The sequence below is a fragment of the Anas acuta genome, chromosome 30, assembly GCF_963932015.1.
Source record: "Anas acuta chromosome 30, bAnaAcu1.1, whole genome shotgun sequence".
NCBI classification, from domain to species: Eukaryota; Metazoa; Chordata; class Aves; order Anseriformes; family Anatidae; genus Anas; species Anas acuta.
In genome coordinates this window covers 751,878-770,566 of record NC_089008.1, presented here as the reverse complement: position 1 = coordinate 770,566, position 18,689 = coordinate 751,878, and the positions used below count along the sequence as shown (strand labels likewise).

General features: G+C 51.2%; 2 protein-coding genes across 31 annotated transcripts in view; one reads left to right on the top strand and one right to left on the bottom strand.

Moving 5' to 3' along the window:
• Nucleotides 1–13,166, bottom strand: part of LOC137846090 (E3 ubiquitin-protein ligase TRIM39-like) — a 284,383-nt gene extending 271,217 nt beyond the window's left edge. The window contains exons 1-8 of one of the 3 annotated variants that reach the window (XM_068663765.1): nt 13,105–13,166; nt 9,345–9,401; nt 8,799–8,861; nt 7,625–7,948; nt 5,751–6,089; nt 3,877–4,215; nt 2,003–2,341; nt 129–467 (exon numbers count right to left, since the gene is read on the bottom strand). In XM_068663765.1, the coding sequence (XP_068519866.1) occupies nt 129–467; nt 2,003–2,341; nt 3,877–4,215; nt 5,751–6,089; nt 7,625–7,948; nt 8,799–8,861; nt 9,345–9,401; nt 13,105–13,123 (1,819 nt within the window). In that variant the 5' untranslated portion in view covers nt 13,124–13,166. Of the gene's footprint in view, nt 1–128; nt 468–2,002; nt 2,342–3,876; nt 4,216–5,750; nt 6,090–7,624; nt 7,949–8,798; nt 8,862–9,344; nt 9,402–10,609; nt 10,710–13,104 lie in introns of those variants that run through there. The other 2 variants (XM_068663764.1, XM_068663767.1) reach the window with 2 other exon arrangements.
• LOC137846083 (uncharacterized) overlaps nt 1–18,689 on the top strand; it is a 229,167-nt gene that overhangs the window by 121,912 nt on the left and 88,566 nt on the right. The gene's annotated exons all lie outside the window — the stretch shown is intronic.

The following is an 18,689-nucleotide window of genomic DNA, read 5'->3' as shown; positions in this document are numbered from 1 at the left end:
CCCAAAGAAAGGGCTGTATTTCTAGATCACATTCTACGAGACGCTTGGGGCTTTCTCACTGGATGATGTCACTAAAGAATAATGTTGGCTTTTAGGGAGTCTGCCTGCTTGGAAATTACTGTGCTCACCTTGTTTACTGTCTATCTTCAGGAGGTTCTCCTCAGACAAGGACATCTTTGCTGCCTCCAAATCATTGCTTATTTTAGCCTGCATCTCTGCTCTGAGGACCTCAAGGTCTTGCTTTCTAGATGCCTCTATGTTTTGCAAAGACGTCGTCAGAGACTGTATTTTTTCAGAGATTGCCTGCAGGGAAGCCTGGGTGTTGGCCACTTCCTCCGGAGGTGGGGCTGCGTGCTGTGAGGCTTCCTGTTGGCTCTGCAACACATCCAGCTTCTCAGTCAGAATTCTCCCCACCTCCTCCCGTATGGATTCCAGCGCCCTTGCGGTGTTTCTGTCCACGGTCCTTCCTGCAAAGAAAGAGAGGAGCCACTGGGAAAGTGACATCGCTTCATGGGAAGTGCGTCCTTTTCTTTCGAAAGGGGGAGGGCATTTTGTCTTAGAAAAGTCAGAGAAAATGCTCTGCTCGTTTCAGTGCGAAGGGGGATTCTCATTGTAGCATGAATGGTTCCTGAGGTGTTCTTTCCGCGCAAGGGATACTGATTGTTTTGGGAGGAGGGAATCCACACAAGGGCTGAGAGGGCATTACTTAGCCACTGCAAGAGAAGTGGGGCTTACCAAAGGACTGAACACTAGTTCCCTCCCCTACAGTCGCTTCCCAGGGCTTTCAGTCCCTCACAGCAATTCTCCCTCATAAATGACTCCTTCTCCATAGTCCATGGCATTTGGGCTCTGGATGGAGGAGGAGGACAGAATGGAGAAGGTCCTTCCACCTTCCAAGCCTTGGTTTGCATAGACTGAATTCCAGAGGGATGGACAAGGAGAAGTGGCTTCGGGATCCTGCCAGAAGGGTTGTCAATGTGCTGCTGGGAGGGATGGAGGGTAGGAATTGCTCCACTGCGTCCCTTCAGGTGGGATCTGTGGGCCGTGGGTGGGATGACTCTTTGTTGATGAGCAATGTGAGTGAGAAAGAGAGGGATGGTGTCAGAGCCTGGAGGTGGATGTTCCTAGAACCCCACCTGCAACTTTCACCACGTGCAGGCATCATAGATAAACTACCAAGCCAAATCCCTTTAAAGGGGAGGGAGAGAAGAAACAGCCTTACCACCAGCAGGCACTACCCTGTCATGGGGCTGTGTCAGTGGAGTGGGAAACGTGAACTAGCCCAAAGAGAGGGCTGTCCTTCTCACAACCATGGGGGGAACTCCGGAGACTAGCTCTTTCAGTGGTGTCACCGAATGACACCATTTGCCTTCAGGAGGCCATCCAGTTTTTGTCCGGCATGGGTTACCTGTCTTCATTGGAGCTGGTACGACGTGGTGTTTTGGTTTTGTGATGAAAATATTGTTGTTAACTGGCAGAAGTTTTCGTTGTTCTGGGCAGGGCTTCTGCACTGTCAAGGGCCCCTCTGCTTGTCATCATGCTCTGCCAGGGAGGGTGTTGGGGGTGCCCAAGCTGCAGTGGGGGAACACAGCAAGGACAGCAGACCCCAGCTGCCCAAAGGGATCCCATGCGACACCTTGTTCAGCAATAAAAGCTGGGGTGAAGAAGGAGGAAGGGGAGACATTCACAGTTTTGGCGCTTGTCTTCCCAACAAAGTACTGCCTCTGGTGGAGCCCTGCTTTCCTTGTGATGGCGGAACATCTGCCCACCGGTCAGAAGCAGTGAATGGCTTCTGAATTTTGCTTTGCTTGTGCTTGCAGCAGATGTCTTGCCTTGCCTATTAAACTGCCTATATCTCAACCCGTGTGCTTTCTCACTATTACCTTGCCACTTCTCTCCCCCATCCTCTTAGAGGAACATGAGGGAGCAGCTGTGTAGTGTTTCACTACCCAACGGGGTTAAACCACAGGTCAAAGGCTTCTTTGGGGATTGTAGTGCTCACCTAGTTTATTGTCGATCTCCAGCAGGTTCTCCTCAGACCACGACCTCTTTGCTGCCTCCAAATCATTGCTTATTTTAGCCTGCATCTCTGCTCTGAGGACCTCAAGGTCTTGCTTTCTAGATGCCTCTATGTTTTGCAAAGACGTCGTCAGAGACTGTATTTTTTCAGAGATTGCCTGCAGGGAAGCCTGGGTGTTGGCCACTTCCTCCGGAGGTGGGGCTGCGTGCTGTGAGGCTTCCTGTTGGCTCTGCAACACATCCAGCTTCTCAGTCAGAATTCTCCCCACCTCCTCCCGTATGGATTCCAGCGCCCTTGCGGTGTTTCTGTCCACGGTCCTTCCTGCAAAGAAAGAGAGGAGCCACTGGGAAAGTGACATCGCTTCATGGGAAGTGCGTCCTTTTCTTTCGAAAGGGGGAGGGCATTTTGTCTTAGAAAAGTCAGAGAAAATGCTCTGCTCGTTTCAGTGCGAAGGGGGATTCTCATTGTAGCATGAATGGTTCCTGAGGTGTTCTTTCCGCGCAAGGGATACTGATTGTTTTGGGAGGAGGGAATCCACACAAGGGCTGAGAGGGCATTACTTAGCCACTGCAAGAGAAGTGGGGCTTACCAAAGGACTGAACACTAGTTCCCTCCCCTACAGTTGCTTCCCAGGGCTTTCAGTCCCTCACAGCAATTCTCCCTCATAAATGACTCCTTCTCCATAGTCCATGGCATTTGGGCTCTGGATGGAGGAGGAGGACAGAATGGAGAAGGTCCTTCCACCTTCCAAGCCTTGGTTTGCATAGACTGAATTCCAGAGGGATGGACAAGGAGAAGTGGCTTCGGGATCCTGCCAGAAGGGTTGTCAATGTGCTGCTGGGAGGGATGGAGGGTAGGAATTGCTCCACTGCGTCCCTTCAGGTGGGATCTGTGGGCCGTGGGTGGGATGACTCTTTGTTGATGAGCAATGTGAGTGAGAAAGAGAGGGATGGTGTCAGAGCCTGGAGGTGGATGTTCCTAGAACCCCACCTGCAACTTTCACCACGTGCAGGCATCATAGATAAACTACCAAGCCAAATCCCTTTAAAGGGGAGGGAGAGAAGAAACAGCCTTACCACCAGCAGGCACTACCCTGTCATGGGGCTGTGTCAGTGGAGTGGGAAACGTGAACTAGCCCAAAGAGAGGGCTGTCCTTCTCACAACCATGGGGGGAACTCCGGAGACTAGCTCTTTCAGTGGTGTCACCGAATGACACCATTTGCCTTCAGGAGGCCATCCAGTTTTTGTCCGGCATGGGTTACCTGTCTTCATTGGAGCTGGTACGACGTGGTGTTTTGGTTTTGTGATGAAAATATTGTTGTTAACTGGCAGAAGTTTTCGTTGTTCTGGGCAGGGCTTCTGCACTGTCAAGGGCCCCTCTGCTTGTCATCATGCTCTGCCAGGGAGGGTGTTGGGGGTGCCCAAGCTGCAGTGGGGGAACACAGCAAGGACAGCAGACCCCAGCTGCCCAAAGGGATCCCATGCGACACCTTGTTCAGCAATAAAAGCTGGGGTGAAGAAGGAGGAAGGGGAGACATTCACAGTTTTGGCGCTTGTCTTCCCAACAAAGTACTGCCTCTGGTGGAGCCCTGCTTTCCTTGTGATGGCGGAACATCTGCCCACCGGTCAGAAGCAGTGAATGGCTTCTGAATTTTGCTTTGCTTGTGCTTGCAGCAGATGTCTTGCCTTGCCTATTAAACTGCCTATATCTCAACCCGTGTGCTTTCTCACTATTACCTTGCCACTTCTCTCCCCCATCCTCTTAGAGGAACATGAGGGAGCAGCTGTGTAGTGTTTCACTACCCAACGGGGTTAAACCACAGGTCAAAGGCTTCTTTGGGGATTGTAGTGCTCACCTAGTTTATTGTCGATCTCCAGCAGGTTCTCCTCAGACCACGACCTCTTTGCTGCCTCCAAATCATTGCTTATTTTAGCCTGCATCTCTGCTCTGAGGACCTCAAGGTCTTGCTTTCTAGATGCCTCTATGTTTTGCAAAGACGTCGTCAGAGACTGTATTTTTTCAGAGATTGCCTGCAGGGAAGCCTGGGTGTTGGCCACTTCCTCCGGAGGTGGGGCTGCGTGCTGTGAGGCTTCCTGTTGGCTCTGCAACACATCCAGCTTCTCAGTCAGAATTCTCCCCACCTCCTCCCGTATGGATTCCAGCGCCCTTGCGGTGTTTCTGTCCACGGTCCTTCCTGCAAAGAAAGAGAGGAGCCACTGGGAAAGTGACATCGCTTCATGGGAAGTGCGTCCTTTTCTTTCGAAAGGGGGAGGGCATTTTGTCTTAGAAAAGTCAGAGAAAATGCTCTGCTCGTTTCAGTGCGAAGGGGGATTCTCATTGTAGCATGAATGGTTCCTGAGGTGTTCTTTCCGCGCAAGGGATACTGATTGTTTTGGGAGGAGGGAATCCACACAAGGGCTGAGAGGGCATTACTTAGCCACTGCAAGAGAAGTGGGGCTTACCAAAGGACTGAACACTAGTTCCCTCCCCTACAGTCGCTTCCCAGGGCTTTCAGTCCCTCACAGCAATTCTCCCTCATAAATGACTCCTTCTCCATAGTCCATGGCATTTGGGCTCTGGATGGAGGAGGAGGACAGAATGGAGAAGGTCCTTCCACCTTCCAAGCCTTGGTTTGCATAGACTGAATTCCAGAGGGATGGACAAGGAGAAGTGGCTTCGGGATCCTGCCAGAAGGGTTGTCAATGTGCTGCTGGGAGGGATGGAGGGTAGGAATTGCTCCACTGCGTCCCTTCAGGTGGGATCTGTGGGCCGTGGGTGGGATGACTCTTTGTTGATGAGCAATGTGAGTGAGAAAGAGAGGGATGGTGTCAGAGCCTGGAGGTGGATGTTCCTAGAACCCCACCTGCAACTTTCACCACGTGCAGGCATCATAGATAAACTACCAAGCCAAATCCCTTTAAAGGGGAGGGAGAGAAGAAACAGCCTTACCACCAGCAGGCACTACCCTGTCATGGGGCTGTGTCAGTGGAGTGGGAAACGTGAACTAGCCCAAAGAGAGGGCTGTCCTTCTCACAACCATGGGGGGAACTCCGGAGACTAGCTCTTTCAGTGGTGTCACCGAATGACACCATTTGCCTTCAGGAGGCCATCCAGTTTTTGTCCGGCATGGGTTACCTGTCTTCATTGGAGCTGGTACGACGTGGTGTTTTGGTTTTGTGATGAAAATATTGTTGTTAACTGGCAGAAGTTTTCGTTGTTCTGGGCAGGGCTTCTGCACTGTCAAGGGCCCCTCTGCTTGTCATCATGCTCTGCCAGGGAGGGTGTTGGGGGTGCCCAAGCTGCAGTGGGGGAACACAGCAAGGACAGCAGACCCCAGCTGCCCAAAGGGATCCCATGCGACACCTTGTTCAGCAATAAAAGCTGGGGTGAAGAAGGAGGAAGGGGAGACATTCACAGTTTTGGCGCTTGTCTTCCCAACAAAGTACTGCCTCTGGTGGAGCCCTGCTTTCCTTGTGATGGCGGAACATCTGCCCACCGGTCAGAAGCAGTGAATGGCTTCTGAATTTTGCTTTGCTTGTGCTTGCAGCAGATGTCTTGCCTTGCCTATTAAACTGCCTATATCTCAACCCGTGTGCTTTCTCACTATTACCTTGCCACTTCTCTCCCCCATCCTCTTAGAGGAACATGAGGGAGCAGCTGTGTAGTGTTTCACTACCCAACGGGGTTAAACCACAGGTCAAAGGCTTCTTTGGGGATTGTAGTGCTCACCTAGTTTATTGTCGATCTCCAGCAGGTTCTCCTCAGACCACGACCTCTTTGCTGCCTCCAAATCATTGCTTATTTTAGCCTGCATCTCTGCTCTGAGGACCTCAAGGTCTTGCTTTCTAGATGCCTCTATGTTTTGCAAAGATGTCGTCAGAGATTGCATTTTTTCAGAGATTGCCTGCAGGGAAGCCTGGGTGTTGGCCACTTCCTCCGGAGGTGGGGCTGCGTGCTGTGAGGCTTCCTGTTGGCTCTGCAACACATCCAGCTTCTCAGTCAGAATTCTCCCCACCTCCTCCCGTATGGATTCCAGCGCCCTTGCGGTGTTTCTGTCCACGGTCCTTCCTGCAAAGAAAGAGAGGAGCCACTGGGAAAGTGACATCGCTTCATGGGAAGTGCGTCCTTTTCTTTCGAAAGGGGGAGGGCATTTTGTCTTAGAAAAGTCAGAGAAAATGCTCTGCTCGTTTCAGTGCGAAGGGGGATTCTCATTGTAGCATGAATGGTTCCTGAGGTGTTCTTTCCGCGCAAGGGATACTGATTGTTTTGGGAGGAGGGAATCCACACAAGGGCTGAGAGGGCATTACTTAGCCACTGCAAGAGAAGTGGGGCTTACCAAAGGACTGAACACTAGTTCCCTCCCCTACAGTCGCTTCCCAGGGCTTTCAGTCCCTCACAGCAATTCTCCCTCATAAATGACTCCTTCTCCATAGTCCATGGCATTTGGGCTCTGGATGGAGGAGGAGGACAGAATGGAGAAGGTCCTTCCACCTTCCAAGCCTTGGTTTGCATAGACTGAATTCCAGAGGGATGGACAAGGAGAAGTGGCTTCGGGATCCTGCCAGAAGGGTTGTCAATGTGCTGCTGGGAGGGATGGAGGGTAGGAATTGCTCCACTGCGTCCCTTCAGGTGGGATCTGTGGGCCGTGGGTGGGATGACTCTTTGTTGATGAGCAATGTGAGTGAGAAAGAGAGGGATGGTGTCAGAGCCTGGAGGTGGATGTTCCTAGAACCCCACCTGCAACTTTCACCACGTGCAGGCATCATAGATAAACTACCAAGCCAAATCCCTTTAAAGGGGAGGGAGAGAAGAAACAGCCTTACCACCAGCAGGCACTACCCTGTCATGGGGCTGTGTCAGTGGAGTGGGAAACGTGAACTAGCCCAAAGAGAGGGCTGTCCTTCTCACAACCATGGGGGGAACTCCGGAGACTAGCTCTTTCAGTGGTGTCACCGAATGACACCATTTGCCTTCAGGAGGCCATCCAGTTTTTGTCCGGCATGGGTTACCTGTCTTCATTGGAGCTGGTACGACGTGGTGTTTTGGTTTTGTGATGAAAATATTGTTGTTAACTGGCAGAAGTTTTCGTTGTTCTGGGCAGGGCTTCTGCACTGTCAAGGGCCCCTCTGCTTGTCATCATGCTCTGCCAGGGAGGGTGTTGGGGGTGCCCAAGCTGCAGTGGGGGAACACAGCAAGGACAGCAGACCCCAGCTGCCCAAAGGGATCCCATGCGACACCTTGTTCAGCAATAAAAGCTGGGGTGAAGAAGGAGGAAGGGGAGACATTCACAGTTTTGGCGCTTGTCTTCCCAACAAAGTACTGCCTCTGGTGGAGCCCTGCTTTCCTTGTGATGGCGGAACATCTGCCCACCGGTCAGAAGCAGTGAATGGCTTCTGAATTTTGCTTTGCTTGTGCTTGCAGCAGATGTCTTGCCTTGCCTATTAAACTGCCTATATCTCAACCCGTGTGCTTTCTCACTATTACCTTGCCACTTCTCTCCCCCATCCTCTTAGAGGAACATGAGGGAGCAGCTGTGTAGTGTTTCACTACCCAACGGGGTTAAACCACAGGTCAAAGGCTTCTTTGGGGATTGTAGTGCTCACCTAGTTTATTGTCGATCTCCAGCAGGTTCTCCTCAGACCACGACCTCTTTGCTGCCTCCAAATCATTGCTTATTTTAGCCTGCATCTCTGCTCTGAGGACCTCAAGGTCTTGCTTTCTAGATGCCTCTATGTTTTGCAAAGATGTCGTCAGAGATTGCATTTTTTCAGAGATTGCCTGCAGGGAAGCCTGGGTGTTGGCCACTTCCTCCGGAGGTGGGGCTGCGTGCTGTGAGGCTTCCAGTTGTCTCCGCAACACAGCCAGTTTCTCACTGTTATTTGTCTCCAAGTCTCCCCGCGCCCTCCTGTTTCTGTTCACGGTCCTTCCTGCAAAGGAAGAGGGGAGCCACTGGGAAACTGACATTGTGTCATAGGAAGGAGATCCTTGTCTTTGTAAAGTGGCAGAGGATATTGCTTTAAAGAACCATAGGAATGTCTAGAGATGTTTTTTCCATGTAAGGGATACTGATTGTTTTGGGAGAAGGGAATCCTCATAACGTCTGAGAGATCACTGCTTTGCCACTGCCTACCAATTAGAAGTAGTGAATGACTTCTGTATTTGGCTTTGCTTTTTCTTGCAGCGTTTGTCTTGCATATAAAAATATTTTTTCTTTCAAGTAATTTTCGTTCTCACTATTACTTTTCGACTTCTTCAAACTTTTAGAGGAACAGAAGCGAACAAACGTGTAGTTTTTAGCTGCCCACCAGGTCTAAAACAGTGTATGAAGGCTAGGTATTATATTTTAAACCTCTACATATTCCTCTTCTCTGACAATGCCTCACACCAGCTGCTAGACCAGAAGGAGCAGCAAGTGTACAAACACAGCTGGGAGGGGTCTGAAGATGCCTGAGCCCTCTGTGCTCAACGAGCTAGAAGAATTCGTATTGGAGAGGGGAGACTTCACCTGCCCCAAAGCCTGGCCAAAGACTTTAAAATCTCTGGAGAAGCCCTTATGAGGATGCCACTTTCTGAGAGAGCTGCCCTTGTTTGACACCTTCCTGGCTCCGTAGTATAAACTTTTAAGAAACTCTGGAGGCTCCAATGAAAGACGGGAACACAGATGACAGAGAAAGAGACCAGCACAGCCTTCCTAATACATCCCAAGACAAGTGCACTGCTCCCAACCTCTCTGCCTCCATTTGCCTCCAGACAGCATCCATGAAGACAAGATCTCACCTGCATGGGGAGTCATGTTCTTTCCACCAGGGACTGTAAGATGAGGAGCTCCAGAGATAGGAACTGCAAGAGAGGGTAGGGTGAAGAATGTTCATTGCTTCCCTGGGCAGAGGAAGGCCTTGTGACTTGCCCTACTTGTCACAGGGAAGTCTCACAAAAGGGTGACACACTCATCTTTACCCTACAGCAACGGAGGGAAATCTCACAATGACCCGTTCCTGCCCACCCCACCCCCACCCCCACCCCCAAGCATCTTCCTCTGAGCCCATTCTTTGAAAGCTTTCCACTCCCCAGCACAGTAATACACTCTGCTGGAATAGGATGTGCCTAAAATCATTGAGGTGTGCCCCTAGGATCAAATCCATCCCTTCCCAAAGTCTCAGTGGACTCAGTCTCAGTCTGCTGTGGACTGGAAGGGCTTCTGTGGCAAACTAGCTCAGAGGAGTAGATTCCAGAGAAGCTCACTTCTGTCCACAGTGATACAACCCACCTTAGATGTTCCCCAAGAATACCACAGTAAAGAAGAGTGGGATCCTGCATACTTACTTAAGTGTTGATAAAACTTTATTAGCTCTTGGACACTGCGGATCTTGGTCCCAAGGTCTTAGCATAATGTTCATATGAAAAGAGATAAAAGAGGAAATTAAGAAAAGACCTTTCCCAAAAGAAGAACAAGAAATTCTTGGCACAGCTTTTGTGGAAGAACATATCATTTTGGCAGGAAATGTGGGCCTGATAGCAATGACATGACTTTAGACCAATTTATCCTACCATGCAGCCCCACTCATATACTCAGGGCTGTGAGGCGCTCGCAGCTGCCCCAAAGATGAAGTGCAGGGGCCCATGGTCTTTGCTGGGAAGGCTTCAGAGGGCTCATGCTGCTCCTTCATGGTGCAGGTTCAGGGGCAGCTGCCATTGCTGGTGCAGCTGTTGTCACTCGCCACCTCCGAGGCCTGTATCCCCTCAGGGAATCCTTGTGGGCAATTAGAAAGACTCACCCTCTATTGCTCAGAGCTCCTCTGCACAGTCACCGTGCACCCCAGAGAAGAAGAAAACAAGACACGTCAAGACCCATGAGTTAGAGGGCACAGGCCTTCTGGGACTGTCCACCTCAATGTGGCACAGCAGATGCCTCTGAGGGAGGTCTTGGGTCACACCCCTTCCAAATACCCCTAGCATCCCTCTGACTCTGGCAGGGATCATTGTCACCAGCCCAATCCTTACACCTCACCAAATCACGCAGGGCTGCTTGGTGATCCTACCTCTCCACCTCCAGCCACCACTTTTCAGACTTCCTGCCACATCCCCTTCCCTCAATATCGCTCCTGCTCCAAAGCGTTCCGCCACCAACGAAACCACCAGCAACACTATACCACTGCCCCAAAACCTCCGCAACATGTGGTGTGCTCGTCCTGCAGACAGATGTCCACACTCAGCATACTCTTTCTTTGGGGACTCTCTAAGTAGACGGTTGGAAGGGAGGACACATGGCTAAGCCCCCGTCCCACAGAAGATGGATATACTCAGACTTATCAATCCACCCAACCCATCCCAATCCACCCTATTTTCTATCAGAAATAGTGTGGCCAACAGGACAAGGGAAGAGATTGTCCCTCTGATGAGGATGCAACTTGAATGATGTGTTCAGTTTTGGGCCCCTCACTATAAAAAGGGGGGTTTATAGTGTCAGGGGGTTCATGCTGCTTTTTATTTTGAGGACAAACTGCAGAGGAGATCACAGGAAGGTTTCCCTGTGAACCAGCTTTTGCTTTCAGGCAGTTAAAGGCCTGCTTGGGGATGGCTCTGCTCACCTGTCTCGTTCTCCATTTCTACCACTGTCTTCACAAAACCGGGAATCTCCATAACCTTCTGTATCGAGTCAGGGGTGCTCCTAGTCTTTACTGCGCCTTTGGTTTCCGTGAAGAAACAACAATTGCTGAGATGCTGATAACACACCCAAGAGGTTGAGACGCCCTCCCTGCAAGGACAATGTCCAACAGCTCTGAAATCCTATGCTTTCCAGGCGATTCCCTCTTTGTTCTCTCTTGTATGTGTGTGGTCGCCATATGTTTGCTTGTTTCAGCTGGAGCAACAGTATGAGCCATAAGCAGGTAATGAATGCCCATCCTTTCCCTTAGCTTTCACTCTCCTTTGTACAACAGGCTTATCCCCTAGAAATATTTGACCAACCCTTAGAATGGTCCAAGTTTGATCTGTGTGTTACCCAAACACTTTGAGACAGAGGCGTTCTCAACAGTAACCTGTGCTCAAAGGCATGTCCAGTGTCTGTTCTGATGGAAGCTGATCTCTTCTGATTTGATAATCAGCTGAATGACATTGTGGACATCCCAGCTGAGCTCCACTCTCACACCTTGCTGCTCCTCAGGAAATCATTACTTTGGTTAGTTCCTTGCCTTATCCACAAGGACTTGGCTCTCGTCTGCAGCTGATGACCCTCATTAAAATTCAGAGGAAACCCATTCCTCACAAACCAAAGCCACGTTCACAGAGGGGGCCCCAGCTCTGCTGATTTCCAAGCGTTTGTCAAGGAAGGACTTTCTTTGCAAGCATTCCCCCCTGGAAGGAGCAGAGGAAAGAGATGATCTTTCCTTACAGCACAGGGAAGAGGGCATTCCACACAGTGCAGGCTGTCCTGCTCTGTGCTGGGAAATTGCACTGCACACTGGCAGCCTGGGGTCCAGCTTATTTGCATGGGGATAGTTGAGATGACAAAGCACTTGCTGGAGGTCCTTGGAAGTCAGAATTTCTGGAGCGGTAAGCTTCTGTCATTTCCCTGCTGTGGGCCCTTCAGGCAGCCCTCCACACACTGTTCTTCCAGGACAGATTTTCTTTGTGGGTAGTTCGGGTCAGCCTTGGCCCTCCCCTGCAAGGCTGCCCACGTTTTCTCTGGGATAGAGTTAATTTTCATTATTGGAGCTAGTAGGGTGCGGAGTTTTGGACTGAGGATGAGAAAGGCGTTTGGACTTTACCTGTTCAACCGACGTTATCTCAAACACCCAAGTTCCTACACTTTTAGCTTTTGGATTCTCTCCTGCATCCCACTTGGGCAGAGTGAGTGAGTGTCTCTGTGGTGTTTAGCTGCCAGCCAGGGTTAAAACACAACCATGTTGAGTCTTCCCCTGACTGTATAGGAAAGCAGAGCATTTGGGCAGCTCCTACCTGCAAGACAGTTTACAATGGAAGAGTCCACTCCCTTGCTGGTGCAGTGATTAAATCTCACACGCAGACTTGACCTGGCTATTTGATAGGACCCTCACACCAAGGAGAGAGATTCCTCCTTTGCTGTCTGAGTGAAAAGGAACAAGAGGAGTGACATGCCAACTGCCCAGCATCTTCATACGAGCTCATCGTGCAAAAGCCTTCCACTACCAATCGCAGCCGTACACTGGGCTAGCACAGGACATGGACGATGTCAAAGACGTGTGCTTGATCCAGGACTTTGGTAGGGACCGTGTGGGGGAAGGTGAAAGTTCCAGACAAGAACACGGCAAAGGTCAGCAGGCATCTCTGCTAAGGAGAGCAACTATTTCGCTCACCGTCTGGCAGCTTCTGCCGATGTGCAGAGACGTCCGACCCTCTTGTCTCATCTCCTATATGCCTTCAAAAGCTAGAGCTCTTCCTTGCCGTTGGTGTTTCCCTCGCATGGTGGTCCACCCCGAGGGTTAATCAGAACCCTCCCCCTCCTCCTTCCGATGGGTTCTCTCCAAGGGCATGACCATTCCTGACATGTGCACAGGTAAAGCTGAAGGCAGAGCGGGCAGTGCTTTGTGCTCGGGACAGGCAATGGAGAAGGCTTTCTGTGCTTTCTCCAAGAGCAATGGTTGCACAGTGCTGGGGAGGGCCTTTAGCATGACAGACCTCCACAGGTTCCTCCTCTCTGGCAGTGTGCCACACCAGCTGCCATCCCAGAAGGAGCAGCAAGTGCACAAAGAGAGCAGGCGGAGGCGGAGGATGCGCGAGCCCTGTGTGCCCACCGAGCTAGAACTGTCTGCATTGCACAGGGGAGACACCACCTCTCCCAAAGTGTGGCCAGAGAGGTGCAAACCTCTGGAGAAGCCCTTCCGAAGATTCCAAATCTATGAAAGATGGCTTTGCTGGAGACCTTCCCAGCAGTGAAGTAGGATCCGTGAAGCAGCACTGGGGATTTCAGGGTAGGATGGGACCCCAGGAAGCAGAGGAAGGGACCCAGCAGTGCCCTTCTCATTCATCCCAAGACAAGTGCACTGCTCCCAGCCTCTGCGCTTCCCTTTGCCTCCAGACAGCGTGCATGAAGCCTCGTCCTCACCTGCATGGGGAGTCTTCATCCTTCTCACCGGGTCTGCCTGCTGAGGAGTTGCAGAGTTAGCGCCTGCAAGAGAGTTTGGCATTAAAAATGTCCCTTGTTTCTCTAGTGGCCACCAGGCATATCTACGAGAAATCCAAAGGTAGGGAACATGTGGGTAGTTAGGGTCTGGAGGCTGGAAGATGTCGTGCTGTACGGAAAGTTGGAGCCCCTCCCTTGATGGGCAGTAGCGCGTGCTCTGTGACGTAAGCAAGCGGAAGTGACGTTTTGGGCCTAGGCTATATAACACCATGTGACTCGACAATAAACGCCATTTGCCATCCACCACATTGGTGTCTGTGAGCTGATGGACTGAGCGGCCTGGGGTTGGTCGCCGTGCCGTTCCTGAAGCAGGTCGCCACTGCCCCTTGAAGGCAACAAGTGGTGCCGAAACCCGGGAAAACTCCTGGATTCGGGTGAACAGTGGCCAGAGTGGCAGGACCAGCCTGGCGGGGAGGACTCTCCTGGACCAACAAGGAAGATGGAAACCTTTGTGAAGGTTGTATCACAATTACATAAGCAATGGGGTGGGTTAGCTGAGGAAGCCAGGGATGCCTCTGGGGAACCAGGGTCTGAGGAAATCTGGGCAAGACCACCGCCATATGTGCCCCAAGACGGCGCCGAACTAGAAGACGAAGGGTGGGGCGAAGATGCCTCTGGTGGGAGCGGGGAGAAAGTGCTAGATTTAACTAACACGTGCAAATGGGAGGAGGAGAACAAGAAAGAGAAGGGTTGTGGGGCGACCGGGAAGGAGGTAGAAGCGTGAGAGAGGGGCAGAGAGCCGATCGGAACATCCATCCGAAAAAATGCTGTTGTGGGGCAAACACCTCGCCGAGAAGAAGGCAGGGCGAGCCACGAGGGAGAGAGCAGCCTGCCTGCAAGGGTGGTGGGTGGGGCCGGAACTCGACGGAAGAGTTACAGAACTCGGAGGTGACTAGCCAGTCGAGTTCAGACTCCGGATCAGATACTGATTCAAATTCGGAGGAGGAGGAGGAAATTGGGACAGATAGAGTCAAACAAAAATATCCCCATCCGAAATAAAGCAGAACCGCGAGGGGGAGAAATTCCTCTCATGGATTGGAGGAAAATTAAGATTCCGTGTGCCGACTGGGCCCCATCAGCCACACTGGCGTTCCCAGTCCAGGTGACGGACAGGGGACAGAGGGTCCACTCGCCAATAAACCCTAAGGATGTACAAGCAATTGTTAAAGCTATCGCAGATAAAGTGCTTAATTCTGCAGTGGTCTCCAGCCTCATAGATGGTGTTTTCGGGGGAGACGATATGCTCCTGTTTGGTATAAAACAAACTTGTAGACTGATCTTTGATGGGGCAGGGATGATCGTTTTTAAACAAGAATGGGAGGACAACTGTACGAGACAACTGGTCCAAGTAACTGGGGCGGATCACGCACTATATGGCTCTAGCCTGCAGCAGCTAATGGGTACGGACCCAACAATGATCACCCCCCCAGGCGCAAGCCCAGGGCCTGCGGGCCCATGAAGTTATGGCAACTACTCATGCGGCCAGAGAAGCTATTCGTACAGCTTCTAGAGTTATCATAGAATTACAGAATCACAGAACCAAATCATTGCCATGATGTCCTGGTTTCAGTTAGAACAGAATTAATTTTCTTCCTAGTAGCTGGTGGAATGCTGTGTTTGGGCTTAGGATGAGAAGAGTGCTGATAACACCCCAATGCTTTAATTGTTGCAGAGCAGTGCTTATACTAAGCCAAGGACATCTCAGCCTTTTGCTCTGTCCTGCCAACGGGCAGGCTGGGGGTGCAGTAAGAGCTGGGAGGGGACAGACCCAGGACAGGTGACCCAAACTAGCCAAAGGGGTATTCCATACCATCTGACGTCATGCTAAACAATATATAGGGGTGGCTAGCCGGGGGGAGGGGGCCGGACTGCTCGGGGTTAGGCTGGGCATCGGTCAGCAAGTGGTGAGCAATTGCATTGTGCATCACTTGTTTGTACATATTATTATTATTTCCCTATTATCACCATTGTATTATTATTGTTATTATTGTTATTATTATTTTCCTGTCTTATTAAACTGTCTTTATCTCAACTCACGGGCTTCACTTTCCATTTCTCTCCCCCGTCCCAGAGAGGGAGGGGGGAGGGTGAGCGAACGGCTGCGTGGTGTTTAGCTGCCGGCTGGGTTAAACCACAACACATGGTCAACAATAAAACAAAGTGAAAGTGAGAGCTTTACGCAATTTGTAGATCGTCTCCAGGCAGCGGTCAACTCTTCGACATTGCCTGTGGAGTCAAAAGGCCCCGTCGTAGCAGAATGCCTATGCCAGCAGTGTAATTCAGCAACCAAAGAAATCTTGCGATCACTGCCGGCGGGCTCTAGCATCGTGGACATGATTAAACATGTCGCGAAATAAGAGCACCTAACCCTGATCCAAGTAGCTGTTCGCACCACAGTAGCTAACGTGATAGCGTGTTTTAAATGTGGCCAGGCAGGCCACGTCACGGCAAATTTCCCTCAGTTGGGGGGTCTGCCAACAGCGCTCCCCCCATGCCAAAACCGACCTAGAGGACTGTGTTGGGCCTATGGAAAGAAAGGGCACTTCACCAAGGAATGCAGATCTAAAACCCAGGGAAACGGGAGGGGGAGAGGGCAATTAGGCTGCGCACAGCCCTTTCGCACTTGGGATATGAGGCGGCCCAACTATGCCAACCCCAGATGGGGCGCGGTGCCCCCGAACCCACTGCCCCCTTAAGAGGCGACCAATTTTATGGCTCAACCAATGGTCCAGCTGAACCTGTCCTTATCTCAGGACAGCAAGGACCACCCTCTTGGGGAGAGACCCCAGGGTGGCCCTGGCAGTAAAATGTGATAACCTGCCAGTGGTGTGGGAGATCTGTTCCCTTTATGATACCTTAAATGACACCACCATTACTGTCTCCTTTTTTATTGATACTGGAGCAGACGCTACAGTTATCCCTGAGACGAGCTGGCCTCCGAGTTGGAAATTGGAAGACGCCCCCATGATGGGTGGAGTTGGGGGATTAACCCAAGCTCAGAAGAGCGCTCAATTGGTTGCAATCATGCTCCACACTGAAAAGGGACCAGAGAAAACCATTACTCTCTTCCTATATGTCATGTCAGGAGTCCCTCCCCTGTAGGGAAGGGACGTTTTAGCCCTATTAAAAGCCAGGGTGACAAATTTACCGTAAGGGCCACTGCCGCATACCCACTTCCACTGATTAAAATGATGTGGAAATCATCCGACCCAGTGTGGGTCGAGCAGTGGCCCCTGTCGAAGCCTCGAATGGGTGTTCTTCTTGAGTTAGTCGACCGCGAACTACAACGAGGTCATATTGTAGTGGGTTTACGTGGCAAGGTTTTGGTAGCAGGGGGCCATAAGGGTGGTTTCTGTGAGAAAGATCTAGAAGCTGCCCCATGTTTGGGAAGGGGCCCATTGTTTTCCAGAGCTGAGCCAATAAGCGATGTTGTTTTGCGCCTCTGTGAGAGCATATTTAAGACAGGGATAAAAACGCTGTGCCACACAGCAGCCAGGAGAGTCAAGGGAGTGAGAAACAGCCTTGCAGGTGCCAAGGTCAGTGTAGAAGGAGGGGGAGAGGTGCTCCAGGTGCCGGAGCAGAAGTCCCCTGTGGCCTGTGGTGAGGACCATGGTGAAGCAGGATGTCCCCTGCAGCCCATGGAGTACCACGGTGGAGCAGGGTTCCATGCTGCAGCCCGTGGAGGAGACCACGGTGGAGCAGGTGGCCCTGCACCGATGGAAGCTGCTGCCTGTGAAGACCCCTGCCAGAGCAGATTCTGGGCTGGACCTGTAGCCCGTGGAGAGGAGCCCACGCAGGAGCAGGTGACCTGGCAGGAGCTTCTGCCCGTAGGGGAGCCAGGTTGGAGCAGTTTTCTCCTGAGGGATGGACCCCGTGGTACGGACCCATATCTGGAGCAGTTCTGGAAGAGCTGCTGCCTGTGGGAAGCCCACGCCGGATCAGTTCGTCAAGGACTGCATCCCGTGGGTGGGACCCCACAGCACAGGGAACGAGAGTGACCGAGAAGGAGCGGCAGAGAAGAAGTGCTGTAGACTGACCATAACCCCCATTCCCCCGTTCCCCTGCGCTGCCCGGGGGGAGGAGGTGGAAGAGGGTGGATGGGGGGGGAAGGTGCTTTTGGTTTCTTTCCTTTGTTTCTCACTTCTCTAGCTTGTTAGTAAAGAGCAATAAATCTTACTATCTTCTTATGCTGAGTCTGTTTTGCCCGTTACAATAATTATTGCGTGATTTTCTCGTCCTTATCTCAACCCTTGAGCCCTTTTTTACATATTTTCTCCCCATTCCTCTTTGAGGAGGGGGAGTGAGAGAGGGCTGTGGTGGAGCTCGGCTGCCCACTCGAGTGGAAGCACATCATATAAAGCCTTCTACTAGCCCATGGAACACTCCAGTTTTTTTAATACCCAAGCGAACCGGTGAAGGATTTCGCCTCCTCCATCACCTGTGTGAAGTAAACAAGGTAATTCAACCAATGGGTCCTGTTCAAATGTTATTGCCTATGAACTCTATGATACCAGAAGGGCAACCTTGTGCCGTCCTAGATATTAAGGACTGTTTTTTCTCGATACCTCTACATGAAGAAGACAAGGAGCGGTTTGCTTTCTCTGTCATGTTTCCAAACAGCCAACGCCCCAACTTACGCTTCCAGTGGAAAGTGCTGCCTCAAGGAATGATCAACTCGCCTACTATCTGCCAGATCACGGTGGATCGGGTGCTGGCGCCAGTTTGGCGCAGTGACCCGACTGCAACTATCATCCAATACATGGACGATATCCTGATCACTGCGCTGTCAGGAAGTCAAGTGGACCAGCTAGTGTCAACAGTCTCAGAAACTCTAGAAACAAATGGGTTTGAAATCACGAGCGCGAAAATTAAAAAAGGACCACGTGTAAGTTTTTTGGGAGTGGGGATCACAAGTTCTTACATAACCCCTCCCCCCCCCCCCCACCCCCCCCCCCCCAGATAAAAATCCGTCAGGATATCAAAATACACCATGATATGCAACAATTAGTGGGATCCTTACAATGGCTCCGCAATATTGTCCTGGTTCCTCCTGAAACCATGGCTCCCCTGCACGATCTTTTAAAATGAAAAAACCCATGGGAGCAAAAGACTCTGACGACAGAAGCAATGAACTCTCTCGATTTTATCAAGTGACAAGTATCATCAAGTACGCTCGCCAGGTGGAACCCAAATGAACCACTTGATCTGTATGTATACTTCACGGAAAGGGGGGGAGTAGGGGCACTAGCCTGGGGCCCCCCTCAAAAAGTTCAACCAATACAGTGGATAGTCCTAGGAAAACTGTCACGCGCATTCTCTCCAGGAGCCAAGTGCCTTGGTAATCTCATCATGAAAGGCTGAAAACTTGCCCTAAGACACCTAGGTATCGAACCCGCCACAATATATCTACCCTTTTGTAAACAGCTGCTACTGCAATCAGTAGCGATTTCAGAATCTCTAGCCATAGCCCTTGCCGGATTTCGCGGAGAAGTTCAATACGCTATTAA